This window comes from Camponotus vicinus, unplaced genomic scaffold, assembly GCF_025532165.1.
Source record: "Camponotus vicinus isolate PSW18456_S1 unplaced genomic scaffold, iyCamVici1.0 SCAF_1, whole genome shotgun sequence".
Classification (NCBI taxonomy): Eukaryota; Metazoa; Arthropoda; class Insecta; order Hymenoptera; family Formicidae; genus Camponotus; species Camponotus vicinus.
In genome coordinates this window covers 26,075,909-26,093,012 of record NW_028141945.1, presented here as the reverse complement: position 1 = coordinate 26,093,012, position 17,104 = coordinate 26,075,909, and the positions used below count along the sequence as shown (strand labels likewise).

Genomic DNA, 17,104 nt, shown 5'->3' with positions numbered 1-17,104 from the left:
TTAAACACGTAAGAGAGATCTAGATTTTTAGCTCTATATTTTTTTCCTCTTAACAGAAGAGCAGAAAGAGGATGATATTCACACGCATGTACTCTGATTGTGTGCATGTGAGCATCCCCTTTCTGACATATCATTTTTTATCACTTTAATTTCAGACAAACTGAATTCAAAATAATTTATTTAATAATCTGGATTCCTTGTTGGGATTCAGAATATTAAACAGATTATTTGAAATTATAGAAAAAAAAACATTTTTCTGTGTATAAATATTTTTAATAAAAAGAGAAAAAGTTTCTAGTAAAATATATTTTGATAAATGTGTATTTGTAAAAATATATTAACGCAATAAAGCAATAAAAAAAATAATTTGGCTAAGTCGAGCACCATAAGGACGCTATTATTGGCCAAGTATTAGCGTAATAGATTAGCCATTAGTGACAAAATATTAGCAAGATATGTTGACCATTAATGGCAAAATATTGGCAAGATACATTGACCATTATATGGCCCATCATTGGTTACCATGTTTGGTCGTACATTCTTATCCATTGCTGGACCGAAGTTATCATTCCAGAAAAGTCCCATTGCTGGGCCAGTCATGGGCGCCATTATCGCGCCAATATTGCTGACTTGGCAATCAGTTTTGGGTCAGAATGGGACCGTTAAAACCCTATATGGGCGATTCCACTGGCAGACTCGCGAAGGCCATCCGTGACATTTTTATATTTCATTATATTTATTTATTTAATGAATATTAAAATGACTAATAAATGAATCACATTCGATCGCAAAAGTGGAAGAAACTGACACTAAATTAATATCCGAATATTAATATAGTTTAATGTTGCCTGATAAATTTTACGATCTAAATATTGAATTTTAACTTAAGAATATATTCGAGAATTGAATTTTATTTTTTGATCTTTTTGCATCGATCTTCCTCTTAATAAAGATAAGAAAAAATCTGATCTTCCTTAATTGTAAACAATAATTGAAACAATATTTGCCATGAAATCAATTTTTGTATAATAAATATTTTGTATAATACATATACATATAAAATATCATTATTATGTTATAGATTTTCTTGCAAATAGTAAATTATAACTTTATTTAACCTTTAATGCGCCATCGATTGCTAATTTTGAATTTAACAGTATTCTGTGCTAAATTGATTGAAATATTTGAAATTGTTGTTTTGAAATTAGGACCTGGACTAAACGAGTTAAGACTAAAGTAACATATAAAAACTTGGCGTTCCTGAATTATAATTCATAAATTTTTGTTAATGAAAATTATAAATATTTAAAATCAAGATTCACGAATTATATATCTGAAATTAAAATTCGCAAATTACTGTCAGAAATTATTATCAATATGTTAATATGTAAAAATATATGAGTTGCGACCAGGCCATGTCAAGTTTTTGTACTTGCTTTGGTTTTAACCTCTTTAGTCCCAAACTTACTTAACAAAGCTTATAATTATTTTAATAACAATTTCAAATATTTCGATCAATTTGGCAAAGGGCATTTTTAAATTCGAAATTGACAATCTATGTGGTCGATTTTGTAGTACATTAAGAGTTAAATAATTTTTACTATTTACAATATAATCTATGACATAATGCTGTTTTATAGATCAATACAATCTATGACATAATGCTATTTTATATATCATACAAAAAATAAATTTATCTTAAAAACAAGTTTTTGTTAAAAATAAAATGCGTTTTATTTTCATGAGGAAAATCTATGCATAATATTCTTATAAATGTAAGATTGATTTTATGGCAAATATTATTTCTCAAATTACAGACCTTCACAAATTTAATTGCTTTTAAGTACTTGGCTAGTTATAATTATTAATTTCAATTTAATTTATATTTAATTTTGACTTTTTACATTTTACAGGATTATATTTAGAAGAAAATTATTTTTAAAATTAGTTTCTATTACTTTCTAAATATTATAAACAATTTTTTAAGTTTTTTTGTTTTACTTATTCTTTATGTACATGGGATATTTTTTGTCTTCATATTTTTTTTACTTTTTTTTTAATAGGATAGTATTTTGTAAAAGTCTTGAAAAAGACTATAAGAATATGCATTAAAGAATAAAGGATTTACTTTTAAAAATTCAGAATGATTTTGTCTTAACCTTGGCAGCGCTACTCAAGATCTAACTGATGAAGCTAAATAGATTTTTTTAAACTTTGCAACCTTTTTTAAACCTTCCTTTTGTATTAAACATTCTTTTACAACATTTATGGTTTTCCAGATATTGCCCGACTCTTTTGTGACAGCCTGTATGGAGTACTCTGTAGAAGACACCCATATGCCTAAATTCAATACATAATATGAGGTTCATACAGTTTACAGAATTGTGTAGTACATTGCACATGAGGAGCGTTAAATTGAAGAATCGAAATTGGGAAATCAGTGTTGTGGAAACTGTTGTGGAAATTCAAGTAAATTCATCAATAAAAAAGTTTGACTAGTTAAAATGTCACAAAAATTTCTTGCCACATAATTCTATATATATTCTTATTATATTTTACCTTTCATAACATGAAAGATAAAATATATTTCATTCATTAATATTGTTTAATTTTACAATGTCTACAATATTATAATATCTTCATGGAGAAAAGTTAAAAAATATTTATACATCATTTTAAAACACACTCTCACACACACACACACACACACACACACACACACACACACACATATATAAACATATTATGGATATTATCATACACACTACTGATTAGAAAATATTTCGCGCATAACAGCGATATCAGTTGGATAATTCCTTGTCAAGTTTTCATTTGGTACGTAATAAGTACCTTCAAATTTAGAAAAATATCGCCCTATCTCTACATTATTGATCTTCTTTGGTGAACGTTTGTGTATCATATCTAAAATAAAAAGAAGTATATTTTTTAGCGCGTGTTTAGAGAGATGAAAAATCATATAAAATATATATATAATTTACAAAAGAGGATGCTACTAATATATATTTCATATATACCTTGTGTTACGTAACACATTATATTATTGTCTGCAAGAATTATATAGTGCGGCTGACAGATAAATCTGGAATTGTCTGATTTGCAAGTTTGACATCTGCATAAACGTATATTCTGATTATTATAGCAGTCCCTCAGATGCGGAACTAAAGAATACAATTTTTCCTCTACGAGCGTAGCTTTACATTTGTAATGCCAACCAATTATCACGCCACTGTGTTGATGACTAATGAACGGAGATAAATACTCGTTCGTTGAAAGCGTTACGATCATACCAATCGTAAATTCAATTTCTTCCTTTCTTATTTCCGGTTTATCTATGACGATATTAAGTCTATCCTGTATGTGCATAACAAATGTGTATATAGTAATGTAATAATAAAATTTAATCAATATTTCTTATGAAATGTTTTCAAAAGTAATTATTGTAATTACTTAAATGATATAGACAGTTGTCATTGTAAACTCACCCAAAAAACGGGCCATTAAATTTTAGCATAATTTTTTTAGCATCAGTAGCGATAAATGAGCAAAATATCATCGTATTGAGATGAAACGAAGCTCAAATTAAAGCTTGAACATTCCTCTTGAAAACCAAGAAAGCTAAATTTGAATTACGAAAAATGTTTTATAAAATGGCGAATGTTGAAGATAGACTTTGAGAAATGCAAAACAAGTAATTTTTTTAAACTGTTGCGTTGCTCAGGGAAATCGGCTCTCGGGTACAAAAATGTATGAGTTTTGGAGCAAATTTATTTCCTATCAAATTCATATTTTAATCAATTATCTACAACCTTTTTTGACAAAGTTACACCGTTTTGAAGAAAATGTTGCAAAATGGACCTTCTGTTATAAAATCTGCAAGTCAGAAATAAATTAACGCGGACAATTTTTTTCTGACTTGCAGATTTTATAACAGAAGGTCCATTTTGTAACATTTTCTTCAAAACGGTGTAACTTTATTAAAAAAGGTCGTAGAAAATTGATTAAAATATGGATTTGTTAGGAAATAAATGAGCTTCAAAACTCATACATTTTTGTACCCGACAGCCGATTCCCCTGAGCAACGCAACAGTTTAAAAAAAAATAATTTGTTTCGCATTTTTCAAAGTCTATCTTCAATGTCCGCCATTTTTAAAACATTTTCTGTAACTCTGGTTTTCTTGGTTTTCAGGAGGAATGTTTAAGCTTTAATTTGAGCTTCGTTTCATCTCAGTACGATTTTTTGCTGATTTATCGCTATTGAAAGTTAAAAAAATTATGCTAAAATTTAGTAGCCCGTTTTCTTTGCGGGTGAGTGTTTGTTGACATTTGAACTCATATATCTATATATATACATACAGATATACGTATACATACACAGAGTGGTAAAAAATTATGTGTCATAGCTTTGACAGGTGATTCTCCAGATCGAGATCGGTAAAGATCTGAAAAATGTTGCATCCGCAAAATTGATCTTGACCTTGAAATTCAAGGTCAAATTTTTTTATTGGTTTAAATTCTGCTCATCAAAGGTAACAAAAGTCAGAGACCATGGGTCGCAAACAGTGATGCCAGAAAGTCTTCTCTGCGAGAAAAGAGCGAGAAAAAATCATGTTTTGTCTCCTCCTATTACCCCTCCATGCTACCGAAAGGCCGGAATCTGGCATCACTGGGTCGCAAATGAACCCTTCAACCCAAAATAAAATCATGAATTTGAAAAAATTAGAATATACGATTTTGTCGCGAATATTAATGAAAGAAGTTCCGTCTTTTTCTATCGACTGACAAATCAATTCATGCTTTTCTTTTCCTTCAGGAGAAGGTAAAACTCATGCCCCGCTACCGATATGAGTGGTTTGCAAACGCAAGCCGCTGTAATTCGATTTGAAATATTTCTTCGACTATCTTGATTTCGGCTTTCCACTTGATTCCATACCTTCCTTCTGCATATCTTAGAAGTTTGCTTATGATGGAACGTCTTTTGCAACATCAACGTAGACGAATGCATAGAGATAGTCGTAACCAACATCTAATACTCCGGGCAATTGATCAAGCCCTTGGAAATTATGCACGAACACGCGAAATTTATGTCATTTTGCTGCAAAATCGCGCAAATGGACGACGGGTACGCCCTCGGGTGAAATTCCAGATCGTCGGAAATTCCAACGCCTTGATGAGCGTTTTGGGGACCAAGAGCGACTTCGCATAATACGCGAGAAGGGCTTGCGGCCTTCCCAGGTGCAAATAATGCAGGAATTGCGGCCTAAAGGTCGCTATTTCTCGCAAAAAGTTCTGTCGGTGGATGTTACAAAAACTCCCAACTTTGTAGAAAACGTGCTGTTAATGGATGAGGCTAGCTTTTCTAACACGAGCATTTTGAACAGGCAAAATGTCCGGGCTTATCGGAACCCTCGCCATGCTACAGCGTGTTCAACAGGGGCGTTTCGCGATTAATGTCTAGATTATAATTCCTTGAAATAAACTTGATGAGCAGAATTTTTTAAGCAAATACAAAAATTTTAAATTTGACCTTGAATTTCAAGGTCAAGATCAATTTTGCAAATGCAACTTCTTTACTGATCTCGATCTGGAAAATCACCTATCAAAGCCATGACATATAATTTTCTACCACCCTGTACATATAGATACTTATATATTTCAGTATATCATGTACAATGTGTTACACACTACCTGTATTGAACTCGTAATATTTCTGTATTCATAATCTGTTTGTATATCTTCAATATTATCGCAGCAGAGTGATAAAAAGTTCCACATATACGTAAGTTTCCATTTGAAAAATACTTGATGTTTCAATTGTAAATCAGTGCAAACATTACAATGATTTCTCAATTTACAGAGATCAAATATCAGATTTCGTATTTGCTAAAAAATGATAAATATATATAAACAATATTTCAATTATTAGAAAAGAAAATAAAAGAAAATAAAATTTTATTTATTGCTCATAGAATATATTAATTCATTGACTAACATATTATTTATAAGACTTATAATTGATTATTATTTTCACTAACTACTTCCTACTAAAATTAAGAAAAAAACCTATACATAAAAAGTTGCTTACCGATATGTTATATAAGGGATTCTGTGGATGTATATCCAGGTGACATACCTCTCTAGTAATGCTACGGGGGAAGGACGTCGTATAAAAATATTCTACCGATTGACCATTTCTATAACTGAAAATATTAAATAATAATTATTTGTAAATATATATATCAGATAGATTGAAAAGCTCTGGAGCTAAAATTGTTACTAACTATTTTGGTTTCCATACGATTGCCATTTCAAAATCATACTTATAACTCAGAAAACAACATAAACCAAGTCTTCTAGCCACGCTGTGAAATATAATAGCCAATAGACATCCTTGGAAATGTTGTAAAATCTATATCATCAAATTTTATTAGAGAAAAATTATATTTAACATTTACAAGATATGATACATAATTTTCGAAGTGCATAACAAAGTATCATTACAATTTAATATAATATAAAAAAAATAACTTACAAAATTCACATATTTTCTCTCGACTTCTAATGTTACCAATAATTGATGTACTTGATGAACAATAAAATTAGAAAACATAATTTCAATAATATACATAATCTGTTGGGCTTCTGTCAGATTCCAGAAGTTATCGTTGATATTGTTATATCTCCATAAAGTAAATTGCTCAGAAGACGTTGAGAATACTGAATGTGTAGGATATCTATTTTTAAGGCAGGTTAGTACTTCTTGCGCAATATCATTTAACCATGTATCAATGATTGAATAAGATACACAGGGTTGAAAATATTGTGCGATAATAGTAATTTGCTTTTCTAAAAGTTGCTTTTCCTTTGGCATGGATATAAATTTCCTTTGCTTGTATATTAACCGATACTGTTCTAACCAATGATAAATTAGGTCGAAATAATATTTAACTGTTAAATTGGAATCGTGCCTGAAAAAAAATTTACATATTAATTGTACAATATTTACATTAATTTATAACGTTAGTGGCAATTTGGTTTATTAAATTTTACCGTGATAACTGTGCAGAAATAATTCTATTCATATCATCCAAAACAATATGATAAATTGTAGAATGTCCAGCTATGAAACGCAGAAGTTTATTCAATTCCATTTCTTTGACATCCCGTAAGTTATTATAAGACATTAGTGACACATAATGCCGTAGTTCTTGAATACATTTTACACCTGCTTTTAAGTGGTTAACAATTTTCTTCAATCTATTTTTGTTATGTATTCTTTTCGACAAGGGAAATCTAAAATTGAAAAGAATGTTCTTAAAAAATATGTTAAACAACAAACATCAGCAATAAATAATAGACAATATTTATTTTTCAAAGTAAACACATATTATATTATATTTTTTAATTATATATATACAGGATGTATTTTAATTGTGCATCCCTATTAACATCGGAGAAAGTGGTCGGATGAAAAAATATTTTAGACATAAGTTTATTTTAGACAAAAGTTGTAGCGTTCGGAGGGGGACATCTGATGGTGACATTGGTTTAACCTTGAGTGAATGTGCCAAGGTCATATGGAATTGAACTTTGTTTTATTAAATGGAACTCCATATTTTTTATTACATATTCTTGCACTTATATCGAGAGTACTCTCCAAAACACTATAATAAAATATTTTTCGTTAAGTACTTTTAGAGTTATAAGGCTTAAAATAATTTCTTAATTTTACATAAACCATAAAATATCTCGGAAAATATTAATTTTTCGATTATCTCCCCTCAATACTTTTATGCATAAAATAATGTGAGGAATCAGTTGATGTAAAGAAAATATAATTGTTTTTAAGAAAAAATATGTAATTTGAAATTAACAATTACAGATTTAAAAAAAAAACAATTATGTTTTTTTTTTAAATCTGTAATTGTTAATTTCAAGTTACATATTTTTTCTTAAAAACAATTATATTTTCTTTACATCAACTGATTAATCACTAATTAATTAATTCCTCTCATTATTTTGTGCATAAGTATTGAAATAAGATAATCGAGAAATGAATATTTCACAAGATATTTTATGGTTTATGGTTCATTTAAAATTAAAGAAATTATTTCAAGCCTCATAACTCGAGGAATACTTAATAAAAAATATTTTATTATAATGTTTTGGAAAGCTCTCGAGATGAGCTACAAGAATATGAAATGTAAAATAGAGAACAAGATCGTTTTTAGCGAGTTTTCTGGCCCCCGTAGGATTTTCAAGACACAAAATTGATCTCAATATGATCTTGGCACGTTCACTCAAGGTCAAATCAATGTTACTATCGAATGTCCCCTTCTGAATCCTACAACTTTTATGTAAAATATTAATAATATTCAATTTAATGATTTTTGAGCACCATATTAGGAGTATAACTAAGTTCCCGCCGCTCATAATTAAATGGCTCCAGCTGCAAATGTAGTGAAGTTAGGCATTTGTCAATAAAATTGAGTGCGCAAAGATTCATTTTTTGTGAGAGATATTTTTTTAATCGATTTAAAATTAAATGTGATAAGTTTTTTCGACATGTACTTCTTCACTACTTTGATTTAAATAAAACTGCAGCTGAAGCTCATCGATTGATTTCTGAAACAGTCACAGCTGACCACTACCAACAACAATTATACCGATTGAATGATGAATTGATGGGAAAAAGGCCAGTAATCGACGTAAAGTGGTTCTTTTGCATGACAACGCGCGACCTCATATTGCAAGAATTGTAAAACAACTATTGGAGCTCGAATGCGAAGTTCTCCCGCACCAGCCTCTATTCTCCAGACTTGGCTCCATCGGACTATTACCTTTTCCGATCAATGCAACACGCGCTCGCCGATACACACTTCTCCAATTACGAAGAAGTCCAAAAATGCATCGATCAATGGATTGCTTAAAAAAACAAGTCGTTCTATCGTCGTGGAATCCGACTTTTGCAAAAAAGATGGGAAAAAGTCGTAGAAAACAATGGATTATATTTTGATTAATATATTAATTCATTTTCTTATTAAAATAAATGCATTTTTCAAGTAAAAAACGGCGGGAACTTAGTTATACACCTAATGTATATATATTAGGTATATATATATAATCTTGATCCTCGCTAACAATAAGAGTAAATTTTGTTTTGTCTTGCAAAGTATATGCGTCAACACAGTGCGTTCTGCCCTCTCCCTCGTTTACGGTGAAACTCCATTTCAGGAAGATATAAAACCAACTCAAACTTATTTCTGATTTAAAGTTACAATTCGATTGGAATTACGTTACATAACCGTTGTATGACGTAAAACTATGTTTTAATCATTAAATTCTTTTTATTGATAACTTAATAAACAATTAGCGCGAGTTTTGATCTTGACAACATATGTGAAAATTATTGAAATCGGAAATGGCTCTCTATATGTGCATAATTATCATGTTGTAATATCGAGATGCACCTGCTGCGATAAAATCTCACATTATTTAATTTAATTTTATTTTATGTCATGTTTGAATGAGAAATAAAGTGAAAATAATTGTACAGAGATATTTAAATCTACGCAAGCCATTAAAGTAAAAATAAAAACTGGTAAAATATTTTAGATTAAAATAATATTTGATTTTTACAATCTACAAATAGATAAAATTGATTGCATATGGTTAGATTATATAACATTGTAAAAACTATAAAGTTTGAACAGAAAATTTCAAGAATAAAGTACTTGTGATATTATGAGTTGCAGATATTTATGAATTCCACTCCAAAATATTTAATTTATGAAAATTAATTAGAATATTACATAAGTAAATATCGAAATGTAAAGAAAAACACTTCAAACAAATGAATGTAAAAGAAATATCTTTACAAATATTAATATAGGTAAACATTGAGTAATCGCGTTATTACAAATTTTAATATTAAAATATAAAAAATTGTAACAGTACTTTTATTTAATTTCGTTCCATATGTGGTTTAAGTTATAAAATAGAGTTTGTCTTAATTACATAATAAAATAATTTTAAAATATTTAAAAAATTTACTAAACACATAAGTAGACTATATTTTTAAACATATATTTTTAATAATTAAGTACTTGTGATAATAAAGTAAATTTGTGATAATAATTTAAAATAATCCAAGTCAAAATACATTTTTAGCGTGCTATAACTGAAAACAATAATAAAAAAAGAGATATGCTTATAATTTATTAATAAAATCTATTTAAGAAAAGGATGAAATTATAATCTACGAAAGTAATGAGTCATATATTTGGAATAATAATAAACTATCTTTATCAATAAAGCAACTTGGAAATGATTAATAAAATTTATTATAACTCGTCGAGCCTCTAGACGTTTTAAAATTTTTACTTTACTAAATTTTGATCCATTACTACAATGGTATTAAATTGTAACATCAGAAGCTCAATATACAATGAAGCAACAAACGCAATATAAATTAACAAGATAACAATGTAATAACTTTAACTTTATCTTTTCACTATTATTTTCACGAAGGTTCGTTGAGCGATGGAAATCGATCAAATATGAAATAAATATAAAAAATTTAATAAAAAATTACTTAAAATCATACCTCTGAAAACATTTCTTTTCCCAAAATTTGGTGCTAAATGTTATATGCTGTAATCTCTTACACGTGGATTTAAGATTCACGATATCCTCTACGCTAATGTTCTTATTTTCCAAAATTGTAGCAATTATTTCATCTGACAAATGTGTTATCGTTGTCATCGTGAAAAATTCAACGATTCACAGCTCGCAACCGATATTATTTATACTTATATGTATATAACTAATCACCAAGGTGAGCGCACAAATTTTACTCCTTATAACACTGCGTCTATCATGCACTTCGTTCGACGTTGCACGTGGTTCAGACTAAAGATGCACTTTCTTTAGAAATGATTTACAGCATTGGGTTTACCAATCAGAACAAAAGGGACACCTCCGTCCTGATTGGTCAAAAAAGTCAGACCGTAGCAGCAGGTACGTATGACAAATTTTTTGGAAAGAATTTCTGGACAATTTCTCCTTTCTTTATTTGAGATGTATAGATGTGTATATATATATATAGGGTATATATATATATATATATATATATATATATATATATATATATATATATATATATAGGAGGCCATGATGGAATGGGCTAGGTGACAGGTGTGGAAGAGAGTGTCCGGAAAAGAAGGAAAAGGAGGTGGTTGGGAGAAGAGAAGAGAGTTAGGAATAGAGGAGGAGATGGAGGTGTATCAGAGGGCTGTGAGGACGTGGAGGCAGAAATGAAGAGAGAGCGGATAGATAGTTTTTTGGGAGGTAAAAAGTTGGAATAAAAGTGCTGAGTTGGGAAGAATGGCGGAAGGAGGGAGAGGCGGGAAGAGAAGAGTAATGGAACGGTGGAGTTGGAGAGTGGAGATGGCGCTAGAGGCTGAAGGAAGGAAGCGAGTGGTCGATAGGTCGATGCGTGGATCGATAAAAGAGATACGGTGATTACGGGGTTTGCAGTGACACAGATTAATAGACAGATCGCCAATGACCCGGATAAAGACTGGACCGCTATTTCTGTGTCACAGACTTTGCCCCTTACCGACACACTTTGCCCCTGGTTCGAGTCCGTGCTAAACTTCGTTGACTTTACCAAAAGACTTTGCCCCTGGTGCGAGTCCAGGCTAAATTCCTTTGATTTTACCAACAGACTTTGCCCCTGGTGCGAATCCAGGCTAATCGATTATGAGACGAATGAGAGGTAAGAGATTTGGCCCCCGCTCGCACCCACTCACTAGAGATGGACAAAAAATTGTTAAAAAAATTAATATTACTTGATTGCTTAAATAATTAGTAATCAATTTAAAAAATTATTTGATTACTTGGATAATCAGTAATCAAAGTAAAAAATTATTTGATTATTTGGATAATCAGTAATTAAAGTGAAAATTTCAGTAATCAAACTTAAAAATTGTTTAATTATTCAGTAATTATATAGGATCAGATGTTCATTGATTAACTATATAAATAATCAAATTAGGGTCAGATGTTCTTTGATTAACTAAAAACTAAATAATCAAAGAACATCTGACCCTAATTACTGAATAATTGAAAAATTTTTAAGTTTGATTACTGAAATTTTTACTTTAATTACTGATTATCCAAATAATAAAATAATTTTTTATTTTGATTATTGATTATTTAAATAATCAAATAATTTTTGACTTTGATTACCGATTATCCAAGTAATTAAATAATTTTCTACTTTAATTATCCAAATAATAAAAAAATTTTCTAAATTGATTATTGATTATTTGAGTAATCAAGTAATATTAATTTTTTAATAATATTTTGCCGATCCCTGCCACTCACATGCCGTGCGTTGCAAAGAAATTGTTCAATTATTAAAAGCTGTTCTGTTTGCTCCGTCTGAATCACATGTAATTAATTGTACATTTGCGTTTATATTGTTTATATTGTTTTATTTTATAAACATATATTTTGGCAAGTTGGACAAAATCTTTCTTATGCGTTAAATTTATGCGTGCGTGTGTGTGTGTATGAGAGAGAGGGAGAGAGAGGGAGAGAAGTTTACATATATATAAAATTTATTAAATATTAAAAATAAATTTTTTTTTAATATGAAATGCTTTTTTATTTAAAAAATCATTATTTCAAATGTGAAATAAATCTTTTTAAATATTTTGCACATTATACATTTGTTATTTTATTACTCAACACGGTGTTCCAAAATTTTTAATTAAATTTTATTAAAGAAAATTATTTGACATTTTTAACATAAAGAATTTAAAAGCTCCTTATATTAAAATAAACTATAAGAAATAAATGGGCTATGTGAGCTGTGCGTGGATGTAAGGCACGTTATATCGAAATTTAATTTTTCGATATAACTTTTAAATGTGCATGAGGCACGATAAATTTGTTTGGACATTTCCAAGACTTTTAAAGGAGATTTTTGGAATTAATTCTCAATTCTTTAATTAAATTTCGATATAACGCGCCTTACATCCGTATGGCTCACATAGCCCATTTATTTCTTAGTGCAATTTTTAAGTTCTTTATTTTTCACAAAGTTTACCTTTTTTATTATAATCAAATATGTTTAGTACATATTTTCAAAAATTTTGTATTTTTACTTATCGCAGTTTCTTATACAAATGTCAAATCTTTTATCAATCTTCTGAGGAAACGAAACAATTTACAATTTTATGATATGACATTATTACTATTTCTATATGCATATCTGTCGAATATTTTGTGAGTTTCTTCACACATTGTCGTAATCTATTTTAATCCAAGAAAAACGCTTGCAACAATCGAAAACAAACTGCCTACCGTGAACGGAAAATATCGAGAAAGCATGCAATTTCCGCGAATTTCGTGATTTTTTTAAAAAAATCTACAATTTCGACAAAATTATAGATTATTCAGATTACTGCACAAGTATATAATTCCCAATAATAATTTTCAGTAACTACGATAAAAAATTGTTTATTGAAAACTGTAAGCAAAAGTGCAATGGAAAAAAGTATGTGAGAAAATAAGCGATAAAATAAACAAATTGGCAATAGAAAATTAATAATTTTCAAACAAAATTCTTGAAATTATCGAGGATTACAAATTATAAAGTAAAAATTAAATAATACATTTTCAAACTTTGCTCGCGGAAAAGATCTTTGAAACGGGAAAAGATAAGATCTTTAAAGAAGCGAAAGCGTCGGAAGAATTAAAGCGCCGCGTTTCAACAGATTTACGCACAATGAAATCGACACGCAATTGTTTTGCCTTATCGCGGCGAGCTCACAAGCTTCTGGCGTTCTTGAGTGATCACATATATATATATATATATATATATATATATATATATATATATTTTACGATTTCTTTCGAAATCGTTTGTGACTTGCCGCTTGCCGAGTATAAAAGCGCGAAAGGTGACACCTCATGCTTGCCGCCGCACGGGTCCACGAGACGCTCATCGTTGGTGAGACAAAGTCAGAGCGATGGATTGTTAGTCTTTGTCAGACTAACTCATCTGTCTGTTTCATCTTGAAAACGTAGTTAGTAGTTACTGCATTGGCCACTACTACGGTATGGCGAAATCAGTGAAAAATGCCGGTCCAGTCTTTATCCAGGTCATTGGCGATCTGTCTATTAATCTGTGGCAGTGAGTGGAATGGCGGAGATGAAGAGTGGAGATGGCGCTAGAGGCTGAAGGAATAAATTATATATATATATATAATTTATATATATATAATTATACATGTAGGGAATATTTCTGCGTAACTATATTTGTGTCTACGCAGGCAAATGTAATAAATATCTATGTAACTATAATAATTATGGTTGCGCAGTCAAATATGTAAATTTCTACATACACACACACACACACACACACACACACACACATATGTATATATATATATATATATATATATATATATATATATATATATATATATATATACATACAGAGGGATTTCACACCTTTTTGTAAAATTTTGTACCCTTTCTGCAAATTATTTTTTGAAGGAAAATATTATCTATAACTCTATAGTTATATATATATATATATATATATATATATATATAATTATATACTATAGAACTATAGAGTTATAGATAATATTTTCCTTCAAAAAATAATTTGCAGAAAGGGTACAAAATTTTACAAAAAGGTGTGAAATCCCTCTAAAAAAAACCTTACAAAGGTAAAAAAAATATGCCAAGTACATAAAGAATATTCTACTTTGTATGCATCTTTAATAAAAATATTCCTTAAAAATAATTTTTCACAGTAATTTTCCTTCAAAAAATCATTTTCCTAAAAAACAAAACCTCAACAAATAATTTTCATAAAAAAATATTAAAAAATAAAATATCAAAACTAAATATGAAATCAATAATTACTATTAGCCAAGTACTTGAGAGCAATTTATAAATTTGATATAATATTTGCCGTGAAATATTAATTTTATACAGTAGAAATATTATACATAAATTCTCCCTAAGAAATTAAAACGCATTTTATATTTATTCAGAGAAAATTGATTTTTAAAATATTTAATGAGAATTAGGATTCTTTTAATTCTTAAAACATATTTTATATAATGTATATAATTTAAAAAAAAGTTTTACGCAAGTTTTAAATCGCACAGTCTTTAAATCGAAGTAAGTTATGAAAACTTGGCGTGCCCGGATTGTTTACATTATAAACAAATATATCTCCAATAAAATGTAAAATATTAGACATTATGTAATTAAATATTTAATCTGTATTTGATTACGATCCGGGCACGCCAAGTTTTCATAACTTACTTCGATTTAAAGACTGTGCGATTTAAAACTTGCGTAAAACTTTTTTTTAAATTATATACATTATATAAAATGTGTTATACGAATTAAAAGAATCCTAATTCTCATTAAATATTTTAAAAATCAATTTTCTCTGAATAAATATAAAATTTTAATTTATTAGGGAGAATTTATGTATAATATTTCTACTGTATAAAATTAATATTTCATGGCAAATATTATATCAAATTTATAAATTGCTTTCAAGTACTTGGCTAATAGTAATTATTGATTTCATATTTAGTTTTGATATTTTATTTTTTAATATTTTTTTATGAAAATTATTTGTTGAGGTTTTGTTTTTTAGGAAAATGATTTTTTGAGGGAAAATTACTGTGAAAAATTATTTTTAAGGAATATTTTTATGAAAGATGCATACAAGGTAGAATATTCTTTATGTACTTAGCGTATTTTTTTTACCTTTGTAAGGTTTTTTTATGTTTTATGCATTATATAGTTATATACATAAATAATATCGCAGTAATAAATATTTTAAAACCAATAACTACGAATAAAGAATAAAGAAATACAATGAGAACAAAACATGTATTTGTTTTAAACACATAAAAAACAAGAATTTGAACACAAGAATGTACACAGTTTGTGCTTTTAATAATAATATTTAACCTAATCACAATAATATTACAATAATATGTATCACAGAGTAATATATATATATATATATATATATATATATATATATCACAATAGTACTGTATCACAGTGACATATATCACAATTATTAAATACATAATTATTGCATGAAAATAAAAGTAAAAATTTAATAAATAAAAAACATATGTTATTAGTACATTTAAACTCATAATAACTAAACAAAAAAAACAAGCTATGAAACTAAAAACATAATTATTATATGAATACATATATTATTGCATGGAAAAATTAATTTTATATAATAATATTACTATTTTTATATATCTAAGAATCTAAAATAAATATATATATATTTTTATATATATAAGAATCAAAGCAAAATAAAGCTTTTAAATTAAAACAATATATAAATTTAAAAAATATATAATGCATATATATATATAATTGCACGTTCGAATGCATAGCCATTGTTTTACTATTTCTAATATTTTTTTGCATTGAACTCTTTTCAGATGCAATTCTTAACCTAAATGTACTATATCTATTGATAATTTTCTTTCTTAAATTATGACAATCTGGAACGGAATAAGGAATCTCTTCAAATTTTGAAACAAAGAATTGTTTTATATTTAATTTTTCATGTAAAGAACAGATTGTCTTATAATAAGCTCTAAATATTTTTTCCATAGACAAGAAATAATTGAATGTTGTATCATTCACAAAAAACAAAGTATCTTTGGTACTTTTCTTTTTTATACGAATTAACTTTGAATAATGACATATTCTTGTCGTTTTAGAACCTGTACATTTTAGACAATTATAACATGTAGTTTTAATGTTACTCACTATATATCCAGCTATATAATATAATCCATTTAATTCGATATTGTTTAGCACAATATTAGTGTGTGGTATATATAAATTTAATGTTTGATATTTATTTGTACTGTTGTTCTGTTCGTCTGTATTATTTTTTCTATCTTGTAAAATGTCTAGAAATTCTGATAAAAATGTTCTATCATCTTCGTCATAATTTCCAGAAGAAACATTTTTCATATATTGGGAAATACTAATAAGT

At 28.2% G+C, this 17,104-nt stretch overlaps 2 protein-coding genes across 2 annotated transcripts; both read right to left on the bottom strand.

The window, feature by feature from the left end:
* Positions 1 to 2,528: 2,528 nt before the first annotated feature.
* LOC145959879 (uncharacterized) lies at positions 2,529 to 6,395 on the bottom strand. Its single transcript, XM_083079084.1, has 5 exons — positions 6,300 to 6,395; positions 6,104 to 6,218; positions 5,707 to 5,901; positions 3,036 to 3,372; positions 2,529 to 2,922 (listed from the first exon to the last, which is right to left on the bottom strand). The coding sequence occupies exons 1-5, from the start codon at positions 6,323 to 6,325 to the stop codon at positions 2,765 to 2,767; spliced, it is 831 nt and encodes a 276-aa protein (XP_082935210.1). The 5' UTR covers positions 6,326 to 6,395; the 3' UTR covers positions 2,529 to 2,764.
* On the bottom strand, positions 6,346 to 10,782 carry LOC145962980 (uncharacterized). Its single transcript, XM_083084558.1, has 4 exons — positions 10,625 to 10,782; positions 7,069 to 7,311; positions 6,551 to 6,986; positions 6,346 to 6,408 (listed from the first exon to the last, which is right to left on the bottom strand). Exons 1-4 carry the CDS (start codon positions 10,780 to 10,782, stop codon positions 6,346 to 6,348), a joined length of 900 nt encoding a protein of 299 aa, XP_082940684.1.
* Between the last annotated feature and the right edge of the window lie 6,322 nt (positions 10,783 to 17,104).